Source organism: Lathyrus oleraceus, chromosome 4, assembly GCF_024323335.1.
Source record: "Lathyrus oleraceus cultivar Zhongwan6 chromosome 4, CAAS_Psat_ZW6_1.0, whole genome shotgun sequence".
NCBI classification, from domain to species: domain Eukaryota; kingdom Viridiplantae; phylum Streptophyta; class Magnoliopsida; order Fabales; family Fabaceae; genus Lathyrus; species Lathyrus oleraceus.
The window spans coordinates 494534420-494555969 of record NC_066582.1 but is presented as its reverse complement, the minus strand read 5'-3'; the positions used below and the strand labels follow the sequence as shown (position 1 = coordinate 494555969).

At 34.5% G+C, this 21550-nt stretch overlaps 1 protein-coding gene and 1 non-coding gene across 2 annotated transcripts; one reads left to right on the top strand and one right to left on the bottom strand.

Moving 5' to 3' along the window:
- Positions 1-13367: 13367 nt before the first annotated feature.
- LOC127076686 (cytochrome P450 714C2) lies at positions 13368-17597 on the bottom strand. The gene is made up of 5 exons (XM_051018401.1): positions 17219-17597; positions 15129-15355; positions 14741-14982; positions 14164-14542; positions 13368-13990 (listed from the first exon to the last, which is right to left on the bottom strand). Exons 1-5 carry the CDS (start codon positions 17499-17501, stop codon positions 13565-13567), a joined length of 1557 nt encoding a protein of 518 aa, XP_050874358.1. The 5' UTR covers positions 17502-17597; the 3' UTR covers positions 13368-13564.
- Positions 14006-14112, top strand: LOC127077131 (U6 spliceosomal RNA). The gene has a single exon (XR_007787109.1). It is a non-coding gene; the product is annotated as a U6 spliceosomal RNA (small nuclear RNA).
- Positions 17598-21550: the final 3953 nt, after the last annotated feature.

Genomic DNA, 21550 nt, shown 5'->3' with positions numbered 1-21550 from the left:
TTCATGACAGTTGTACCTTGATATGTCCTCTTTCACACCTTTTTAGAACCACCCCATTTGGATCATTGGTTTGGAAGATACACTCATCTAAAGTTGGTATCATAGGCTGAATTTTTTGACAGCATTTAGGCCAAACTGGCCCAACCATTTTGCAGCCATGAAACCTGAACTTTATGGCCATTTCCCACCCCTTTCCACTCACCATTTCAAGATGTGTTCAACATGAAAAATATTAAGTTCCATGCCTTCTTTCTACTGTTTGCATTGCCTTGCCATTTGGACATGTTCTCATCAAGTTACAAGGTCATAAAGTCACCCTTTTGAACTTATTTCAAAACAGAAAAACCATGTCATGTTGCACAAACCAACCAATACACTCTTTTCCTCATTTGGTCATTTGTTTTATGATCACTCACTTAAGTTTTGCTACTTTTAGAACTTGCTCATACCACCCCACTTTTTGCATCATTTTGCATAAATCAAAAAAACCTTTCAAGCCCATTTAGAACACTTAAATCCAACATATATAAACACAAGAAACCCTAACTTGAAGGGTGGAGGCTGCAGAACTTTAGGGCAAGGCAAGCAAAAACAAACTTGGTTTTCATTTCAAGATCCATTTTCTCATTTTTTTCAAGCACAAGCATCAAAAGAGCATCTCTTTTTTCTCCCTTCCTCTCCATCTTCAAGGGGCAGTGGACCTTTCATCCACTAGGTAAGCATCTTATCACTCTCTTCCATGCTTATGCTATGCTTGCTCATCATATCTTCCATGTTCATTTCATGCTATCCATTCATACTTTATGTATTTTTTTATTTATTGTCATGCTTTTTTTTTTCTTTTTTTTTTCGTGCTTATTTTACATGTTAATATTATGCTATGTTTGTATTATGGACCCTTCATTGAAGCATGTTCATTAAACTTTGATTTTGCAACATTAAATTTTTTGCCATATCCTTGCATGAAGCTCCCTTGTTGTTCGCTTTTCTACATGTTAGAATAATTATTTTTAATGAAACAAAGCACCATTGTGTTCTACATGTTCCAAACTCAAACTTTGATTTTTACATCACCTCATTTGGAGCCCTGTAGCATTAGTTATGTTGGTTTGAAAATGGAGGAAATGGGCTGCGTTTTTCATGTGTGCTGAATTTGGGTGCATGAAGCCCCCTTGTTGTTCACTTTTCTACATGCTAGGGCCACTATTTTTCATAAAACAAGACACCATTGTGTTCTACATATTTTAAACTTGAACTTTGATTTTTACATCATCCCATTTGGAGCATTAGAGAGGGAGATATGCTAGTTGGAAGGTTGGTAGAAAATGGCTGCATTTTTCGTGTACTGTTGCTGCATGCATGGCTGTAGGGATTTTTTTTTCCATTTGGCATAAAAAAATAACACAGACGCAGTTCGAACCCACACACATCCAATCATCCACACCTTGTTTTATCTGCTAGGGCAGAAGTAGAAGCTAACATACTAATTCATAGTTCACATATTATCTTTAAAATGAACAATATATTTGGCTGTCACGCTGGCAATGACTACTGGGCTGGGCCTGACTGGCGCGCTACCTGCACCCCCACATCAAGGCCCATTCATTTCATTTACTCATATTTTATTTTTTATTTTCTTTTCCATTTCATTTTATTATTCTGTTTTGATTTAATTAATAAAATATTTTATTTATGCATAAAAATATCAAAAAAATATATTTTACTTTCTTGAATGTTTTATTTAATTTATTTTAATATTTATTTTCGTTTTTATTTAATGCTAGTATTTTATTTTAATTATTTGTTTCAAATAGGCCATTTTAACACACTTTTTTTCATTTATTTTATTTCCATAACTTCAAATTATTTTTATATTCTGATTTTTGGGATGAGGGTTGACCAATGTCTCATGGTCAACCTGACATTTTATTGGAATTTTATTTCCCATTTTAAATTTATTTTGGATTTATTTTTGGCCTAGTTCGCTCGGTTGACTCTACATTTGACTTCTGTTCTATTTCAATTAATTTATACATTAATTTTCATTATTTTTAAAATCTTTTTGGGGGATGATGATTTCATGATCCCATCTAACTTAGTTTAATTTTTCATAATTTTTGTGATTAATTTACTATTTATTTGATAATTTTTAAGTTGACTTGACTTTTCGGTTGACTTTTGTATGATTGATGTTTAACATAGGGATTGCTTAGGGCAATTGAAGAGATCTTTTGATCCTCCCTTGTTCATCTCATATGCCATGTATTAGAGGCCATTCATATTGATTTTATTTGATCCTTGCATCATTTCCCGATTAAATTATTCATTGATTCTTTGTGTGCATAGTTTCACTTGCCTGATTAATATGATATTTTCTATACTTGTTTCTTTCATCCATGCTTCTATTGTTTGATTGATTAACATGTTCATATTTCTCATACATTGTTTAATGCTCATTCATTTCATTCTTTGATTATTGGATTTGATCATATACTTGTTTATATATCTTATCTGTCTGATTAATAACTGTTGCCTACTTGTATGGTGTATGAGGCATATATTATTATTGTTTGATTGCCATGTACAATCCCCATTCATAACAAATGTATCCCTCTCCCATGAAATGTATAATATTTATTCTTTGATTCTTTATTCATGTGTTAATACAAGAATTAAAATGAACATTCGATAACCATTTCAAAACAAGATCAAAACCTCGATCCAACGTCGAGTATTCATTTTTCAAAACCTAACAGAACCAGCACGTATTCATCCATTTACCTTGTAAGTCGATTGCTTTATGCATCGCCATCAACCTTGTAAGTCGATTGCTTTATGCATCGCCATCAACCTTGTAAGTCGATTGCTTCATGCATCGCCATCTACCCTTATCCCTAACACCTCTCCTTGCTCCATTCGTCGATTCTTGTTCCGTTTAGGTAGCACCCATTAGATAGAACCCTTTGTATGATAACATAGGTACACTACGCCAAACAAGACCTTAGACAGCGCTTTTTTTAGCCTTAGACAGCGCTTTAAAGCGCTGTCTAAACCTCCGCTGCTAAAGGTTTAGACAGCGCTTTTTGAAATCTTAAAAGCGCTGTCTAAGCCCCCCCCTTAGACAGCGCTTTGGCCTAAAGCGCTTTCTAAGACCCTCCTATTTTAATTTTTTTAGGTATACCTTAGACAGCGCTTTTGGCAAAAGCGCTGTCTAAGGTATACCTAAAAAAATTAAAATAGGGGGGCTTAGACAGCGCTTTTTGAAAAAGCGCTGTCTAAGCCCCCCCCTTAGACAGCGCTTTTGCCTAAAGCGCTTTCTAAGCCCCCCCTTAGACAGCGCTTTTTCCAAAAGCGCTGTCTAATGTATACGAAATTTTTTGTAGCTTTTGTTTTAAACCACATTTTTTCCAGGTTTATAAACCAGAATTTCTACCTGTTTTCAACCAGATTTTGACAGACAGAATCACATTTTATACATGCCATTTTGGCCTTTTTTCTACCAATTTTTGGCTAACAAATATATATATACCAATTCAAACCAATTTTGCCTTAAATGTATCAAAATATATACAAATTTATGTACACATTTACAAGTCATTACCTATACTACAAATTTATGTACACATTTACAAGTCATTACATATATTACAAGTATACTACAAAATTACACAAATTTATGAAAAAACTTTGAGCTCTATCATGAATTGACACCACTCCTCTTTGATTTCGTCCACTTGATCCTTTGTATAAAATGCACACTTGAATTCCTCAAAGTACTACATATGAAGCAAAAAATATTTTGAATTAATTCCAACTATTTAATTATATGAGATATGTGTAAATATAAAATTAACTCATAAGTTAGTAATACATACATCGGTGGGAATCACTAATCGGCCCAAAGCAAGAGTATCCCGCATAAACCTCAACACGAAATACCCGCAATCTATTTGATTACGTTGTTGAGGACACTACATGAAAAAAAAATATGGATTATAAATCCTAAGTTTTATCAAGTGTCATCACTAATATAATAAAAAATGTGGTAATTAAAAATATACCGCCACTTTAATCCATGTAATGCGGTTGGCGCCCCTCCTTGAGGTTTGGATATCTCGTTGGGCCCGAAAAGCTTGTAGGATGCTAATAAAATAAAAATGAAGCAATTAGAACAATTAACATAAACTAAGAAAAATTTTGAACATTCTCACTTACGTGTCAATTAGGCGCTTCATATCCGGGTATGTTGTCCAATCATTTCCTAACGAGTCAAGATAATACACAATTTCTCGGATAGGATTGATTGCGAGCAACAACCAATGTCCACTGTAATGATTAGGCAAATGTTAGATGGTAACTTGGAAAATAATTATAATATATGAATTTAGAATGAAATGCTAACCCGGTATTAAACGGTATAAAAAACAACTTCTCCGCATTTTTATTGTCATTGAGGATCCGAAGAACGTACTCCGTCACGGAATCCGGGTTATTTAAGATTGCACCTAAGTTGATGCTCGCTGGTGCTAAGAATCCGAATGACTCGTCCAAATCATTGGGGCGCATCATTTTGTCATACAAAAACCTAATATAAAAACATCATTAATACCTCTTTTGAAACATAAAGTAAACCGGATTAACATAAAGTAAACCGAATTAATAAAACAAAGTAGACCGGATTTACCTAATATATGTATTGACAACGTTGACGCCGATTTCTTCATGACCAAAAACTTGCATGAAGTCTTCATTACCAATCATTTGGTCGTGAGCAAAGCCGAAAATCCCTTCCTCCATATGTATAGTCCGAACACCTCCGGTCGGTATATCGGTCATCTCTATAAATGTCCTGAGGCACGACCTATACTTGGTGGTAGGTTTTTTCCTAGCTACGGTCTTCTTAGCACCAGAACTTTTTACCCGTGCGGAGGCGTTCTTAACCTCCTTTATTTGTTGTGCGGAGGCATTGCTAACCTCATTTTCTTGAACCTACATGTCATATAAATAGTTAGATCAAATTAAGAATGTAACAACTTCCATGAATATATGTCATATAATTGTATATTACCTCTTTTCTTGATTTGGATTTTGTGGGAGTCTATTTAACATAATCAAGGAAAATATGTAAGTAAAATTTTAAGCATAAATTTTAAACTTTGAATATACACATTAAAGTTAACATAAGTTTTAAGCATACCTCATATCCTACGCATATGAGGTTTGTCGGCCATGCAACAAACGAACCTACTGCTTCGTGCACCGTTGTTGCATCCGAATCATCGCTAGGATATGGTAATAATGCATTCGGGTCAACTGCAATATCAACTGATACCTTCAAACATCCAGCAGGGAGCTCTCTAGTGTGGAGTAATACTCCGCTAACGTTATGCACTTTTCCCTTGCCAACCATCCGATAGTGTGGTGACGACAAATACAGCTGACAATGGGAAATGCCCTAAAACCAATAATAACAAGAAATCGTTAATGTGTATATATGTCAAATACATAATTTAAGCAAACAGTTCAATTTAAGACAATTATATGTAATTACCTCTGGAATGTTCGGCTGAAAGGTACAGTTGATACTGTTTTTGTCCGAAGCATCTCTGTATACCGTTGAGGCGCTAGTCTCTCTTTCTCTCCTCAATGCATCAAGCTCAGCTTGCATGGCTTCCAATCTTGCATGAAGCTCCCGATTACTAGGAGCCTTTCCTTTTCTAACACTGAGGGAGGTCGGAGTGACTCCAAATCCCTTACCCCTCACCCGACCAGAATACTCAGGGACATCTAATGCCCGACTAAGTATGCTCTTAGTATCATCGGGAGATAGAGACTGAGATAGCTCCTCCTGAAAAATCAGATGAATACCGTATACTTGTCAAATATGTGTATAAAAATGTTATTCAATTAATGAAAAAATATTATACTTACACATTTCTGGTATACGTTTAAAACTTCTTCTTGTGGAACTCCAGATTTGCCCACACGGGCTTCCTTCCACAAAACATGTGCAGGAAGAGATGTTTCTGAACTTTCCTCCTTCTGCAGCTACACATTAAGTCATACAATTTGATCAGATAAAACTAATATATGATGAACAAATTTGTTTTCGCAATTTATAAATACTTACCATGGATTGTTCTAAGCGTCCATATCCGACACGTCCTTTTCGGTACGGATATGCGGGACTTGATGCTCTTTCCCGATTTGTAGCACTTATTCTTTGAAAAGTCGGGTCTTGTCTTTTGGATTTGAAAGCTTCCCATTCTTCAGCCGATATCAAACTTTCATATTTTCTAGGAAGCTCCGCATCCACAAAATTACCATCCGCATCCTTAAGGAACTTGGATGATAAAAATGTCCGAAACCCTCTAAGAAGCTTTCCGGCCAATTTCATGCAAAACCCTCTTCTTTCTTCTTCGATGTTAAAACATCGCTAAGAAAAACATACAGATTGATAGTTAGTATCGGTAATTGAAAAAAACATAATTGATACGGTATAATTAAGGCCCAAATGATTGTACCTTTATCTCACTCCAAATTTTTTCTTTGGACTCTTTCAACTCTTTATTTCTCCAATCATCACACGTAATGGGAATTTCATTCCTTACTAGTGCACCGATGAAACTAGTTAAGGTATGCCCATTAGGTTCTATAAGTTGTCCCTGGTTGTTCCAAGAGACATCTAGTATGATGCCTCGAGATCTTCCTTGGACCACCCTTCGCATTACTGTGATGCCTCTTCGGATTTCTTCTTCCGCGGATACTTTACTAACTTCCTCATGTTGGTCATCAGCCATGTCTAACCTGTAATAAACCAAGGAAACCATCAAATATCAAATATAACTTATAATCAAAACAATTGAAAACAAAAAAATAAAGAAATCATGCATTATCAGATATAACTTATAATCAAAGCAATTGAGTACAAAAATATAATGAAATCATGCATTACCACATATAACTTATAATCAAAACAAATGAAAACAAAAAATAAAGAAACCATGGATAATTTACCTAAGTCACTAACATCTCTTTCTTTTCTTTGTTGGAATATTAATCACTTGTTTCTTAGCAATGCGTACGGATGAATTGATCCAAATTCCCTCATTATGATCGTTTCTTATATATGACTCATCCGGTATAAGATCCTCAACTTCATCATTTCTATTCAACTCATTCCGTCTAATGCATGACTCATTCTCAACATCAATATCACATTGATCGACACCGCTATCATCAGTCACTTTGTTAGAGAAAAGCACTATAGACCATTTTGTACTCTTCGGGTCATTCACATAGAACACTTGTTTAGCTTGAGATGCTAGAATAAAAGGTTCATCTTTGTACCCCACCCTAGTAAGATCAACTTGCAAAAATCCAGACTTATCCATTCGTATGCCACTACTATTCACCCACTTGCAACCAAAGATGGGAATCTGAAACTTCTCGTAATCAAACACCCAAATGTGCTCAATAACTCCAAAATATGACAAATTTGCATATTTGGGGTTTAAGTCCTTCATACTTGATATATGCATTGCTTCAGCTAGCACGGTGACACCACTATTTTGCATAGTACTCTTATCATCTTGTTCTTTGGTATAAAATGTGTATCCATTAATTGAATATGCGCTATGAGAAAACACATGCAAACTTGGACCATATGCCAAACATCTCAACCTTTCTGTTACCGAAGAAGGATCTGAAGAGCGCTTCAAATAAATATGATCCTTCAACCATTGTATGAAACTTTGATTGTGCTCTATAACTATCCAATTTTCATTTCTGTTCGGATTTAACCTTCGGAGTACATCCTTGTGCATTTCAACATATGGCTCAACCTCATTATTATTGTGCAGAACATACAAATGAACTTGATCCCGTTCATCCCTTGATATTGTCACAATTTTATTCCCAATTAATTTTTTACCTTCCATTTTGTCGAAAATCTGAGCTCTGGGGAGTCCAATCGATTGAACGTTAGACAAATATTCAGTACAAAACTCAACAGCTTCTTCAACAATGTATCGTTCAACAATACAACCCTCTGGTCGACTTCGGGATTTCACGTACCCTTTTAATATTTTCATATACCGTTCAGCAGGGTACATCCATCTCATATAAGCTGGTCCACACAACTGTGTCTCTTTCACAAGATGAACAACTAAATGAACCATTATGTCAAAAAAAGACGGAGGAAAATACATTTCAAGCTCACACAACTGTGTCTCTTTCAATATGCATAACATCGAGAAAATGTCTCACGTACAAAGACTTCCAATATGGCAATTCAAAAAATATCGACCTTTTCTTCCACCCACCTTTCACAATCTTATGTGCAAAAGGCTTGCCAAACTCAGTACGCACATCTTTCACCTTTTCAAAAACTTGTTCACCTGACAATGCGGGTGGAGCTCTACGATGTTCGGTGTCTCCATTGAATGCTTTTCTCCACCCACGGTAGTGATGTTTAGAATGTAAGAATCTACGATGACCGAGAAACACATTCTTCTGGCAAAGTTCCAATCGAATCGTATCGGTTCCGTCTTCACAAACAGGACACGCACGTTGACCTTTAATGCTATACCCAGATAGATTCCCGTATGCTGGAAAATCATTAATTGTGCCAAACAACATCGCCCTCAAATTGAAACTTTCTTTCCTATATCCATCATAAACCTCCACACCGTTCTCCCACAAAATCTTTAAATCTTCGATCAGAGGTGTCAAGTATACGTCAATGTCATTCCCTGGTTGTTTAGGCCAGAGATTAACATAGATAACATCATGTACTTACGCTTCATACATAGCCACGGAGGTAGGTTATAAATCATAAGAATCACAGGCCATGTGGTATGTGAGATACTTTGAAGACCATGTGGGTTCATTCCATCAGTAGATAATGCCAATCGAAGGTTTCTTGCTTCTGATCCAAACTCAGGATAATCATTATCAATCTTCGACCACTGTGGTGAATCAGCCGGATGCCGATACATTCCATCAATAATTCTTTCATCTGCATGCCAAGTAAGATGTCTTGCATCGGTTTCACTACGAAACATGCGCCTAAATCTCGGAATTATCGGAAAATACCATAAGACTTTTGCGGGAGATAATCTTTTCTTATATCGAGACAAACCGCATTTAGGGCACTCAGTTAACATTGCATATTCGTTACGAAACAAAATGCAATCGTTAGGACAAGCATGTATCTTATCATAGCTCATGCCAATAGAGCACAACATTTTTTTTGCCTCATAGGTTCGATTAGGAAGAACATTATCATCCGGTAGCATTTCTCTCATAAGGGCCAACAACTCTGTGAAACTTTTATCCGACCATCCATTACCCGCCTTTAAGTTGTACAACTTTAATACCGCAGAAAGTCTTGAGAATTTAGTGCAACCTTTGTACAACGGTTTCTCAGCATCGCTTACCATCCTCTCAAACATTTCAGGACAATCATGAAGATCTTCTTCCAGTGCTTCTACAATCTCTTCAACTCGATCACAATCGTATGTTTCCGTGTCTTTGTCGTATGAAGCATAGGTCGTACTACTTTTTCCACTCGATTCAACATTCTCGTTAATTTTCTCACCATGAAATATCCAACACTGATAACTTTGATCAATTCCATGCCTCAGCAAATGCGATTTCAATCCATGTGCGTCAACCTTACCAATATAACAACAACGCAAGCAAGGACAATGCATTCGTCTGGGGTTTTCAGCGTGTTGAACAGCATACTTAACGAATTCCAAAACCCCACTCTCGTACTCTTTGGTCATTCGATCGGCACAGATCCATGTTTTATCCATGGTTTTCCTACTTATTAAAGTAAACAATTAAACCATGTCGTATAAAATTATTAACAAAGTGGTTGTAAATAGGTTGAAGATTATTATTCCTCCAACTATCTCTCCTTTTCAATCACGCTTTGTATTAGGGAGAAATATTCATGATAATATTATGATGGCATAAAAAATGGATCATAACATACATAAGATAAAAGGGAAGATAAGATATTTTGTGATTAAAGTTTATCATAATATACATAAGATAAAAGTGAAATATTTGTTATTTTTATTGTTAGTGAAATATTTGTGCAAATTCATAATTTAATCAAGCGAATTCTTAAATTTTTCTTCTTTTATTAATTGATTATATTGTAGTCTCTATTTCTAATATATTTCTAAGTTAATTGAAAAACCATGTTGAAACAAAGATCGAAGGTGGACTGGCTCAAACTGGGAGATAGTAATAATAAGTACTTCTATGCTTCTCTCAAAAGTAAGCAAAATCAAAGTAATATTAGTTCCATGACTATGGAGTATGCTAATATCTTAACTAAGCATGAAGAGTTTGAAAGTGAAATTATGAGGTTCTATAGCAATTTAGTTGGCTCCACTGCAACCAACCTCCAAGGCATTTGCTAATTTTTACCAGGGGATATCCAACATCTATTAAGTTGGTCATGCAGAAATTCAACGAGTTTTCTCAAGTTACTGGTTTGGAGGTTAACCCTAACAAGTGCAGTCAATAAACTAAATATTTCAATAACATTTTTATTGGTCAAGATTTCAACAGGGCAATAGCAAAACCATTAACAATGACAGTTGTGGTGGATAGTAAAAATTTGATCAAGATTGCAACAGGGCAATGGACAAACCACAAGCATTGAGTGTAGATTCAAACAGGACAGCCATATGCTAACACCAAACAAGCACATTTGAACTCATTGCATTACAATCAAACAAGCACATTTTTAGAGCAGAACGTACCGTGAGAGGCGAGTGCGGCGGTCGAATGTTTCGTTGACGGCGGAGGGACCCTCGACGGCGGATAAAAGGGTTTTCGGAAGTTGAAGGAAAATAGGGTTTTCGTGTTTTGGAGTGGAAGGCGTGATGTTGTGTGCTGTCGTCTTTTAGAGTGGAAGGTTGCTGGAGATTGAGGGGAATACGAGTGCGGCGGAAGCGCTGTGAGGTGAGTGAAAGGTTGCTGGTGAGTGAAGAGGCAAAACAAAAGAACAGAGAACGAAAGCGCTAAAGTCTGAAATTTTATTTTTATTAGACCTTAGACAGCGCTTTTGGGGAAAGCGCTTTCTAAGGGGGGCCTTAGACAGCGCTTTCCAAAAGCGCTTTCTAAACCCCCCCTTAGACAGCGCTTTTGGTTTTATTTTTTTTTTAAAATTTAAAGACTTTAGACAGCGCTTTTTCAAAAGCGCTGTCTAAGGTCTATATTTAAAAGCGCTTTCATTATTTTCTTGGAACATTTTCAGCGCTTCATTTTAATTTTAACCTTAGACAGCGCTTTCTTTTAAAAGCGCTGTCTAAGATGCGCTGTTAATAGTCCTTTTTGGCGTAGTGGTAGGATTCCCATATCCTTTTGTATGATAACATAGGTAGGATTCCCATATCCTTTTGTATGATAACATAGGTAGGATTCCCATATCCTTTTGTATGATAACATAGGTAGGATTCCCTTATTCTTTTGTATGATAACATAGGTAGAATTCCCATATTCTTTGCATGCTAACATTAGGTAGATAGTCCCATTTGTAAATCCTAACACTTAAGTACATATTGCATGACAACTCTAGGGAAGAGCTTCCCCATCTTTAGACCTTTCAGAGCGCCTCCGATCTTGTGGCATGTAGTCCGTTCTATTGCAAAGAGGTAACTGCCTAAGACTCGATTCAGCGAGCTGCGACACCTGCTGCTAGGACGTGAACACATTGCCCACTCTCCTTTGACACAACTGGTGTCCTCCTTTGTAAGTCCATGTTCAGATGGCAATCCCTATGTAGCCGAACTACGACAACTCTGATTCTCATGTTCAGATGAGATACGTAGGCACAAGATGCGATGTCTTGCCGAGTTTGACTAGCAACTAACAACTAATCCTTGTTTGCTTTCGCCCTCGTTGCGATTCTTTTCTCTCGCCCTCGTTGCGATTGAGACCTTCCCTTTCTCTTGCCCTAGTTGCAATCGAGACCTTTGTACCCGTAGCTAGCTGAACTACGTTTAGCTCTGATTCTCATTCCCGATGAGATACGTAGGCATAAGACGCGATGTCTTAGCGAGCACACTTCTCTTTAACCCATAGGTAGCCGAGCTACGAAGACTCTGATTCTCATATCCAGATGAGATACGTATGCAATGGATGCGACATCCATGCGAGTCATTTTCTTTTGACCCTTTCTCTTTTAGTAAATAGTACCTTAGATAAACACACACCCTTTAGACAAGAACAACAAGAGTGGATCCCGTAGAGTACTACGGATGCGTAAGGGTGCTAATACCTTCCCTTCGCATAATCGACTCCCGAACCCAAGATTTGGTTGCGAGACCTTGTCTTTTCCTTTCCTTTCTCCAGGTTTACTTCGAGCGTTTCCTTTCCCTCCTTTGGGATAAATAACGCACGGTGGCGACTCTTCTGTCATTTCTTTCTCGCCGATCGTTTTTCGCATACTATATTTTTTAGGCTGCGACAGTATGTACCTTGTATGTCATTATGGTTGAGCCAGTCTTCCATCTCTCTGTCACCGGTGAGTTAGCATTGTCAATATGGTATATGATCTTTCATTGTTTAGGTTGTCATGTAGTTATTTCTAATGAGTATATACTCTTATTTGAGTAATACCATTTACTAGGTGGTAGGTCTAAGTCTAAAGGTGATTTTGCTATGATCTTGTCTGGTCTAGTTGGAGGGTTCATAATGATAGAATATTTTAAAAGTGTTTTAACAACTCTGAAAGAAGTTGAGGAGAATTTTTTTTTTCTTCTGAAAATGGTTTCTAGGTAGTGTAGAGGACGATTCATGCATTTTTTCTGTCTGGCTTTAGAACCCTATCAATAAAAGATAAAATTTTTGTCCTAACTCTGAGGTTGGCAGTGGTTTGTGGTTTTTGGTTCCTATTTGTCGTTCTCTAATCTATTGATGGTGATCCTATCAATATGAGATCTAGCATAATTCCCATGAATGAGGTTTCTAGATGCTCGGGAATTCTATCCCGTGTGTTTCTTCTGGATTTTAGCTGTTATGTTTTTTATTTTATTTGTATCTTTCATTGTGTTGACCTATTTAACACTCCTTGTGTTATTTGTTTCTACTTGTTATTTTTTTTGTTTTTTTTATATCGGTCATTTTCACCTTCTTCTTCTTATTATATCATTTTGCCAAAAAAAGTGAACGGGGTAGTTTTTGTAAACAATATCATTGACTTGTGTAAGAAGAATTGACGTGAGTGCTTAATTTTTAAGATTAACTTTGAAAAAACTTATGATTCATCCAACATCATGATTTGAACTATCTGCTTGACAGATTTAGTTTTAGTTTTGAAGAGATATGAAGATCATAAAAAGGTTACAATCACGTACTAGATAGAAATAAATCTCACAAAACAGAAATGAAATGACAGCAGCATAATTAGCAAGGATAACAAAAAACAACCATTTGTAGTACTACTCTTTATTGTCTAATAGTTACTTTAACCTTCCCAAGGTCAATCAAGAACTCCAAGAAAACGGGACAAAGGTTCTTTAAACTACATTGGTTCTGATTAGATTCTTGTCATGTTGAGAACAACTCCATGTCCGGGTTCAATAAGCATGTGGAAGGAAGGCGAATGACGATAACTCGGCGATACAGAAAATCGAAACTTCAACAGAATGAGAGACACCACCACCTTCAACTCAACCATGGCCAAATGCTGTCCTACACATACACGAGACCCCATTCCAAATGGCATGTAAACTTGTGGAATCTTGCATGCTCCTTGCACTCCATTCGCAAATCTTTCCGGATTGAACTCATGTGCATCATCGCCCCAAAGCTTCGAGTCTTGATGCAAAATCGGCATTGGAATGTGAATGTTCATTCCTTTCGGAACTAAGAGACCTTTGAAAACAATGTCTTTGAAAACTTCTCGATTAACCGATGATGCTGGTGGATAAAGCCTCAACGTCTCTTGAAGCACCATAGTTAACTGCAATGCAAGTACACATTTATATACACGATCTTAACGATAAAATTGAAACGATACAGAAAAGATTAGCATAACCCTTGCGCAAGTATCACATATGATCTAAAGAGAATAGTTAAATCAAAATATAATGTATTGAAACACATAACTTGATACATAGGTTGTGAAAAACATACCATTTTCAAGCTTTTAAGCATACTTGCATCTATATTACCATCCTTTCCAACAATTTCGAGCACTTCGGCGCGAACACGATCTTGCCATTCTTGGTGCGTAGATAACAACATTAAGCACCATGATGCTGTAATTGCAGTAGTCTCATATCCAGCGAAAAATATATTTTTGCAGTTATCTATTATAAATATGTCCCGGGAGATCGAATTCGGCAAGAAACTATCACCACTGTCGCATTTCTTTGCACTGTCGAGTATCATTTGTAAAAGATCTTGTTCCTCTCGAGCATCGTTTTGGCGTTTTTTGACGAGCTTTGATATCTTGGAGTTTATCTCTTTTTCTAGTTTCCACATTTGTCTATTGGTTTTGTTTGGCAAATATCTACAACAGATTATGAATCATTTTGTTCATTAGAATTGTGACGGTATTTTGACATGGATACGGACACATACACACTTTTTATATGGACATGGACACTGACACATACTTTTCTGGACATGGACATAGACACTGACACATACAGAGATTTCGTCAGTGAGAATCAAAAGAGCGCGAATATTAAAAGAACAGAATACATACCTATAGCCTGGAATTCCAGCAAATATCTTGGAAATGAGGTTTTGAAGTTCTCTAAGCTTTGTGAATATTTCTCTTCCTTCAACATAATTGCTTCCAAAACAAGCTTTTGCAATAATGTCAGATGATAAGTTTCGCAAGTCTTGATCAATTTCAATCTCTAAAGTGTCTCCATCTTTATTCAGTTTGGTATCCCATAATCTTAGCAGTCCATTTGTTGACTCCATTATCATATTGACTTTTGCCTACATCATGATTTTTTTATTATAAATAATGATAGTTAGATTACTATTCCAAATCAACATCGACAAGCAACCAGTTTGAAGGTTTTGACATTAAAAATTATTCGAACCGCAACAGCAGCAGAATATTATGGAGTTGTATACCTTACCTTCATTTTCTCTAGGTACAGTTCTGGGGCAATTATCTTCCTTTGATGAGCCCAATATTGGCCACTTGATGATAATATACCTTGTCCAAGGAGTGGCCTATTATCTTTGGATAAAAACGATGGCTTCCCAAGATTCAAAGATGTATGGAGGACAATCTCCTTCACTGTATCTATATCTGTCACCACTAACCATTGTATACTCCCAGAACAAAACACGAAAATGGGACCTACATGCATGTATATAATTCATGTCAGAATTTTTTAGTATATTTTAATTTAATATTTTCATCAAACATTAAATTAATTCATTATTATACTGTTCAAATATCTATATATTAATTATGAAAATTATGACCTCATAATCATTTATATGTAAAAAAATTAACTTTAAATGGCAACTCAGTGAAAAATATTTAAAATAAAAAAAAGAAAATGGGTACCACTAATATATGTACTAAGAATGTTTAAATACAAACTTATTCAAATAAATATCCCAAATAAATTCAAACAAATTATAATACAGTAAAAAAATCAAATAATTTTAAATGCGTTTGAATTCTATTTTATGAAAACCGAATTGATTTTTCTAAATTTGCCTCATACATTTTAATATTTATTTATTTTTTATTGGCATGATATATTTTATTGGCTATTTATTAGTGTAATTAATTAATCAATTTTAATATTTTATTTGTTTCAAACATAATCGATTGTTTTTATTCTACAATCTTACCTTTTTTAGTATACTATGTGTTATATATTACTTTAAACATACTATTTATAGTATTTTTTTTATTATAATATTAATATTAATAAAAAAATTGTAAATTATAAATTTGAATATTTAAAAATCAATTCAAATTAAATCACGTGAAATGAAGTGGAATTAGATCGATTTTTTTAAAAATCAATCAAAATTAAGTTGAATCTCAACCGTAAATATTTAAATTAAATACACTTTTTTTTTAAAATCGGTCAAAGTTACACCACAAATATCCCTAATATATACAACAAACATCATAATCATAATGAAAGAAACATCCCAAACCTACTCAAATTTTGCTTACCTAAAATTTTGAAAATAACAACTAAGGTTGTGTAAGAAAAATGTGATAAGGTTAGTTTGTTTATAGCAAAAAAAGATAAGATTGGTTTGTGGATGAGGAGGAGGAATTAAGATTTCCTTTTTAAATATTGGTTTCTTATAAAGGAAAAGTCATTTTTATATTCTTCATTCTCAAATTTCAAACTAATAGGTACTACCGCCTTAGACTAATAATAGTAATAATAAATTATTCTATTATAGTAAATTATCTTTATTATTTTAATTTTATACTTACTATGTATTAGATACAATACTTTTAAAATAAATACGCAATTTGATAAAATATCCATTAATGTAAAATTATTTTACATCAAAACTATCTATTTTATTTTCTCTTAATTTTTATGTATTTATTATTGTTCATTTACATCAAAAGGATCTGTTATTTAAGAATCTAAGGGTTTATTTGTTTGATCCCGAAAATATAATTTCTAGGAATATTATTGATAGGAACTTTATTCCATCAATGTGTTTGGCAAATCAATAAAATTTTCAGGAATATTTTTAAATTTTATTTTAATTAAATTTTAAAAATTAAAAATTAAAAAATAAATGTGTTAAAATAACTTGAGAGTGGAAAATTATGGTTGATTATTTTATATTTTCATGGAAATATAAGATTCTCATTTTTTGACATGAGAATAAAAATGAAGAAATTTATGAACAAAACATATTCCTGAGAATAAAAAGTACCCGAACATAAATTATCAAAATTTAAAATAAACAAGAAAATATATGAATTCCAAGATCACATTCCCAAAAATAATATTTATATCCATGAAAGAAACACACCCTTAAGATATAAATTTGATTTATTTATTTTTTAAATTATTATTAATGTCGCAATAAAAATTATTAAAATTGTATTTGAAAATCAGGAACATTAAAAAAAACCGTTAAAACAATAATTAAGAAGCAATAGAACCAGTACTAAGATTTGATACATAAAAAAATAGTATGAGAAAGAAAGGATAGAATAAGTTACCGTATTGTTTTTTCCAGTTGTAAATGTGAGGGAAGAGATTAGAATGCCAGTTATGAGAAATGGATGTTGAAACACCATCTTTGTTGTTTTCTTGTAAAAGTCTCTTTATTTCTGGAATATTGCCAAGGTAGAAATGAGGAGAAGGACCATTAATACCCTGTCTTTCAAGCTTTGCTCTAACTGATTTTGGCCTCAACACCAAAATATTCAAAATATGAACCAAAATCACCAAAATTGCTCCAAACAACACTTTCATTATTGTGCTTATCTCAACAATTTCCATTATGCTCTTCTCAAAACTTTCTCACTTTTCCACTCTCTATTTTTCCTCTTTAACACTACTAGTGTTTTTCATTACCCTTTTGATGCTTCTATGCTTCCTTCTCTTCTCTTTTATTTATATATAATTATTTTTGTCATTTATGATAAAAACAAAAAATATTTAGTGTATTTTTAATTTTGACCAGTCAAAAAATAAATACTAATTATAGCTGGTAAAAGAATTTGATATTAAATAATTAATACAATGAATGAAATCTTTTTGGTACATTTCATTTGGTCAAGTTAGTGTCATCGCATATAGAGTATTTTCTTTTTTAACTCAATCCTATTTTTCTTTCTCCAATTTTTAAAAAGGAATTTAGAGTTTTTCTAAAACAAAAAACTTAAAATTTGTTAAAATAATTACAACAAAAATATATTCATTTTAAGAGCACTTTTCTGAAAAAAGACACTCCTAAAAACAAGATTTTTTTTTTACTAAAAACCTTATAAATCTATTTTAAAAAAATTAAAAACAAAAATATTAGTGTTTTAGATGGATTCTTTTTTAAATTAACAACGCTTTTCGCTTTTTTTTTGTCGTATTGAGTTTCAATAGCATTTAAAATAAATAAATTAAATTCACTCTTTTTTTCTTCTTTGAATTTCTCTTACAATCTCACTTACGTTTCTCATTTAAAAAGTTAAGTGTTGAAAGTGATTGATTGTTACAACGAAAAGGAAAGAATAATGTTTAATGGTCAATGATCATAATCTTTATTTCACTCTTTCATTTTTGTTAATATGAGTATCATTTTGCTTCAGTTCTCAACTGTGTTTCACATATCTTTAATTTTTTTTCTTCTTTATCTCTCACATGACTGTTCATATATTTAGAATTTATATATTTAGTGTAAATCATTTTCTAATTTTTTAAAAGATATTGTTATGTAATTATGTTTAGAGCTCGTAATTTTTTTATAGTTACAACATTGTAAAGTGTTAGTGAAAAATGTTTGTTATGTTTAGAGTTTGTTTATATAGTATGTAGTTTAATGCTTGTTAATTTAAATTTTAAGATAAAATATAATTGATAGAACTTCGAGTAAATCAAAATTTTTGACATCAAATTATTGGTGGCGAATAGTATATCAATCAACATGGCTTATGCTATTTCAATCAAAATTATTGCACACAATTTTTAGGTCTATAAGCTTGAACACTTTTTAAATAGTAAATCAAATCAGCACTCAAACAACATACAAATGTGATTTTTGTTGAGGTCAATTCGGAAGAGTCAACATAATGAGGCATTTTTATTTAGGGACCTTTCATTTAGAGCAACACACCTTTATGAGTGACATACCACATACTTATCCAAAATCTTAAGGTGATAGGTGTGTGGGTTCCCCCACTTATAAATGCTCAAGTCCCCACATTCCTAATCAATATGAGACTTCCCCATACTACTCACACTTGTAATTCTTTTTCAACACTTCTCCTCAAGTGTGACTCTATCCACAATGCTCTCTCTAAATTGAGAACTCTTTTATCCACATACACTTGTACCGTCATTGACACTTTTCAATGGGTCACCTCCTACCCAGTAGGAAATTTTGCTACAAGTAAATCAATTTCTTCACTCAAATCAAATACTCATGATACCACTGTTGGGATTAATTCGGAGGATTCAATACGAGGGAGCATTTTTACTTTGAGGCCTTTCATTTAGAGCAATACATGTAACACCCTTCTAAAATACCCCAATTATTTAATTAAAATAATAAACATATATCAGAGTAATTATGCAGTTAAGGGTGTCACACAATCCTTCACACCATGTTCCAAAATAACTGTCATGCTCTTTATTTAATCAATTAAACATTTGCATAAATCGCAGCGGATATAAATCAAATCAATCAAAACATGTAACATACTACATGTAAACTGGTTCAACAATCATTAACAACATAATTAAAAGGTTCCCCCCCCCGATGTTACATCTATCAGAGCATGACCCACTAAGGAGACTACACTAGACTCCAAGTATTAGCTTCTACTCAACTCATTGCTCGTTACCTGAAAAATAGTGTAAGGGTGAGTTCCTCAATCGATATAATAAGCATTATAGAATATAATGTCATGTTAAGTAATTTAACACATTAATCACCCTAATCAGATTACACATTCAGCAACGGCACACCAACTCAAACATCATACTCAACACCAATACAACTCATATTCATACTCAATAGCAACACCACACACGTATAATATTGGAATACATCCATTCATATTATACGCCATACATACATTATGCAATGAGACTCCACACATGCGGTACCGACTATTCTTGAACATATAGTTCAAGCTCACCGATCAATCCAGATACGGCTACTAAGCTCACTAGTCCCACTCATTTGAGATCTAATGACTCACTCACTAATTCCTCACCATGGGAATTAGCTACAGCCCCGAAGACTATGCTATGCACACTAATCATCTAGCATGCAAACATCAACAACAAATCCACAATGATTCACTCACTAATTCCTCACCATGGGAATTAGCTACAGCCCCACAGGCTATGCTATGCACGCTAATCATCTAGCAATGCAACATCAACAACAATTCACAATGGACACATGCTCACACTCTAAGCCATACAACAGTCCATTCACAATTACATGCATAATATATACACTCACAGCATTATGCATATCATCATACATCATCAACACATGTATCAACACATCATTATCATGTCAATCAATTACACACAGTATTAGCACACTCTACTAATACCTATACTGCTCAAAACAGCGGGAAATAATCCCTATTACATCATATGCCAACATAGGCCAACCCTCAATTATGTACACAACATTAAAAAGCCAATTTTTCCACTCTGCAACAGTGTTAACCGGTTAACGCCCTGGGTTAACCGGTTAACGCAGCACCACACGCTTCCTGTCCCTAAACTTAACAGTGTTAACCGGTTAACGCCCTGGGTTAACCGGTTAACGCAGCACAAACAGCAATATTTCAGCAATCACAACAGTGTTAACCGGTTAACACCCTGGGTTAACCGGTTAACGCAGACAAAACAGCAAATTTTCACAATTCAAAACAGTGTTAACCAGTTAACACCCTGGGTTAACCGGTTAACGCAAGACAGAAGCTGTTCCTGCGCTAACTCAAGGCAGAATGCAGAATTCTCCGCATTTTCCGCCATTGGAGGACTTCCGGACCTCCGATTCCAATTCCGTAAAAAGCTACACTTTCGGAAATTTACCACTAACCCAAACACATATTCAATTACAGTCTAACACAACTTATTCATCAAAATTTCTCAGCATTTCAAAATCCCAATTAGGGTCAAATCACGGTTTATCACTACCCATTACATGCTAACCCATAATACCCATTAAACGACGATAAACCCCCCTTACCTGAGTTAATCCGGCGAATCTCAAGCTCCAAGCTCTTCTCTTCTCCAACCTTCTTCCTCTTGCTCTGCCTCTTTGCCCTTTTCCTCTTTCACGATCGCTTCTCTGTTTTTCACGTAAAAACCTTTTTACTCCAAATGGGCTCTTTTCCTTATTTCCAACTTATATATATTTTCCAAATAATAATAATCCAATAATAATAATAATAAAATTCCCAATTATTTAATTAAATTAATAAATATATTATTAACTCAATTTAAATAATTATTTTATTATTATCGTGGTGTTACAACTCTCCCCCACTAAAAGAGTTTTCGTCCTCGAAAACATACCTCAAGCGAATAACTCCGGATAAGACTCCTTCATCTGACTCTCCAGTTCCCAAGTCACATTGCCACCTGCTGGTCCTCCCCAAGCTACCTTCACCAAGGCAATCTCTTTACCCCGCAACTGCTTCAACTCTCGATCCTCGATCCTCATAGGTGATGTTTCAACAGTCAGGTTATCTCTCACCTGTACATCATCTACTTGGACTACATGCGACGGATCATGAATGTACCTCCTCAACTGAGACACATGAAAAACTTCATGCAAATTCGCAAGCGACGGCGGTAAAGCGATA

What these genes read in the sequence shown, in the direction of transcription:
- LOC127076686 (XM_051018401.1), bottom strand. Translation starts at nt 17,501, where the DNA reads ATGGAAATTGTTGAGATAAGCACAATAATGAAAGTGTTGTTTGGAGCA. An exon ending in CAACTGGAAAAAACAATACG is followed by an intron (nt 15,356 to 17,218) that starts GTAACTTATTCT and finishes ACATGCATGTAG; the next exon opens with GTCCCATTTTCGTGTTTTGT. An exon ending in GCTGGAATTCCAGGCTATAG is followed by an intron (nt 14,543 to 14,740) that starts GTATGTATTCTG and finishes AATCTGTTGTAG; the next exon opens with ATATTTGCCAAACAAAACCA.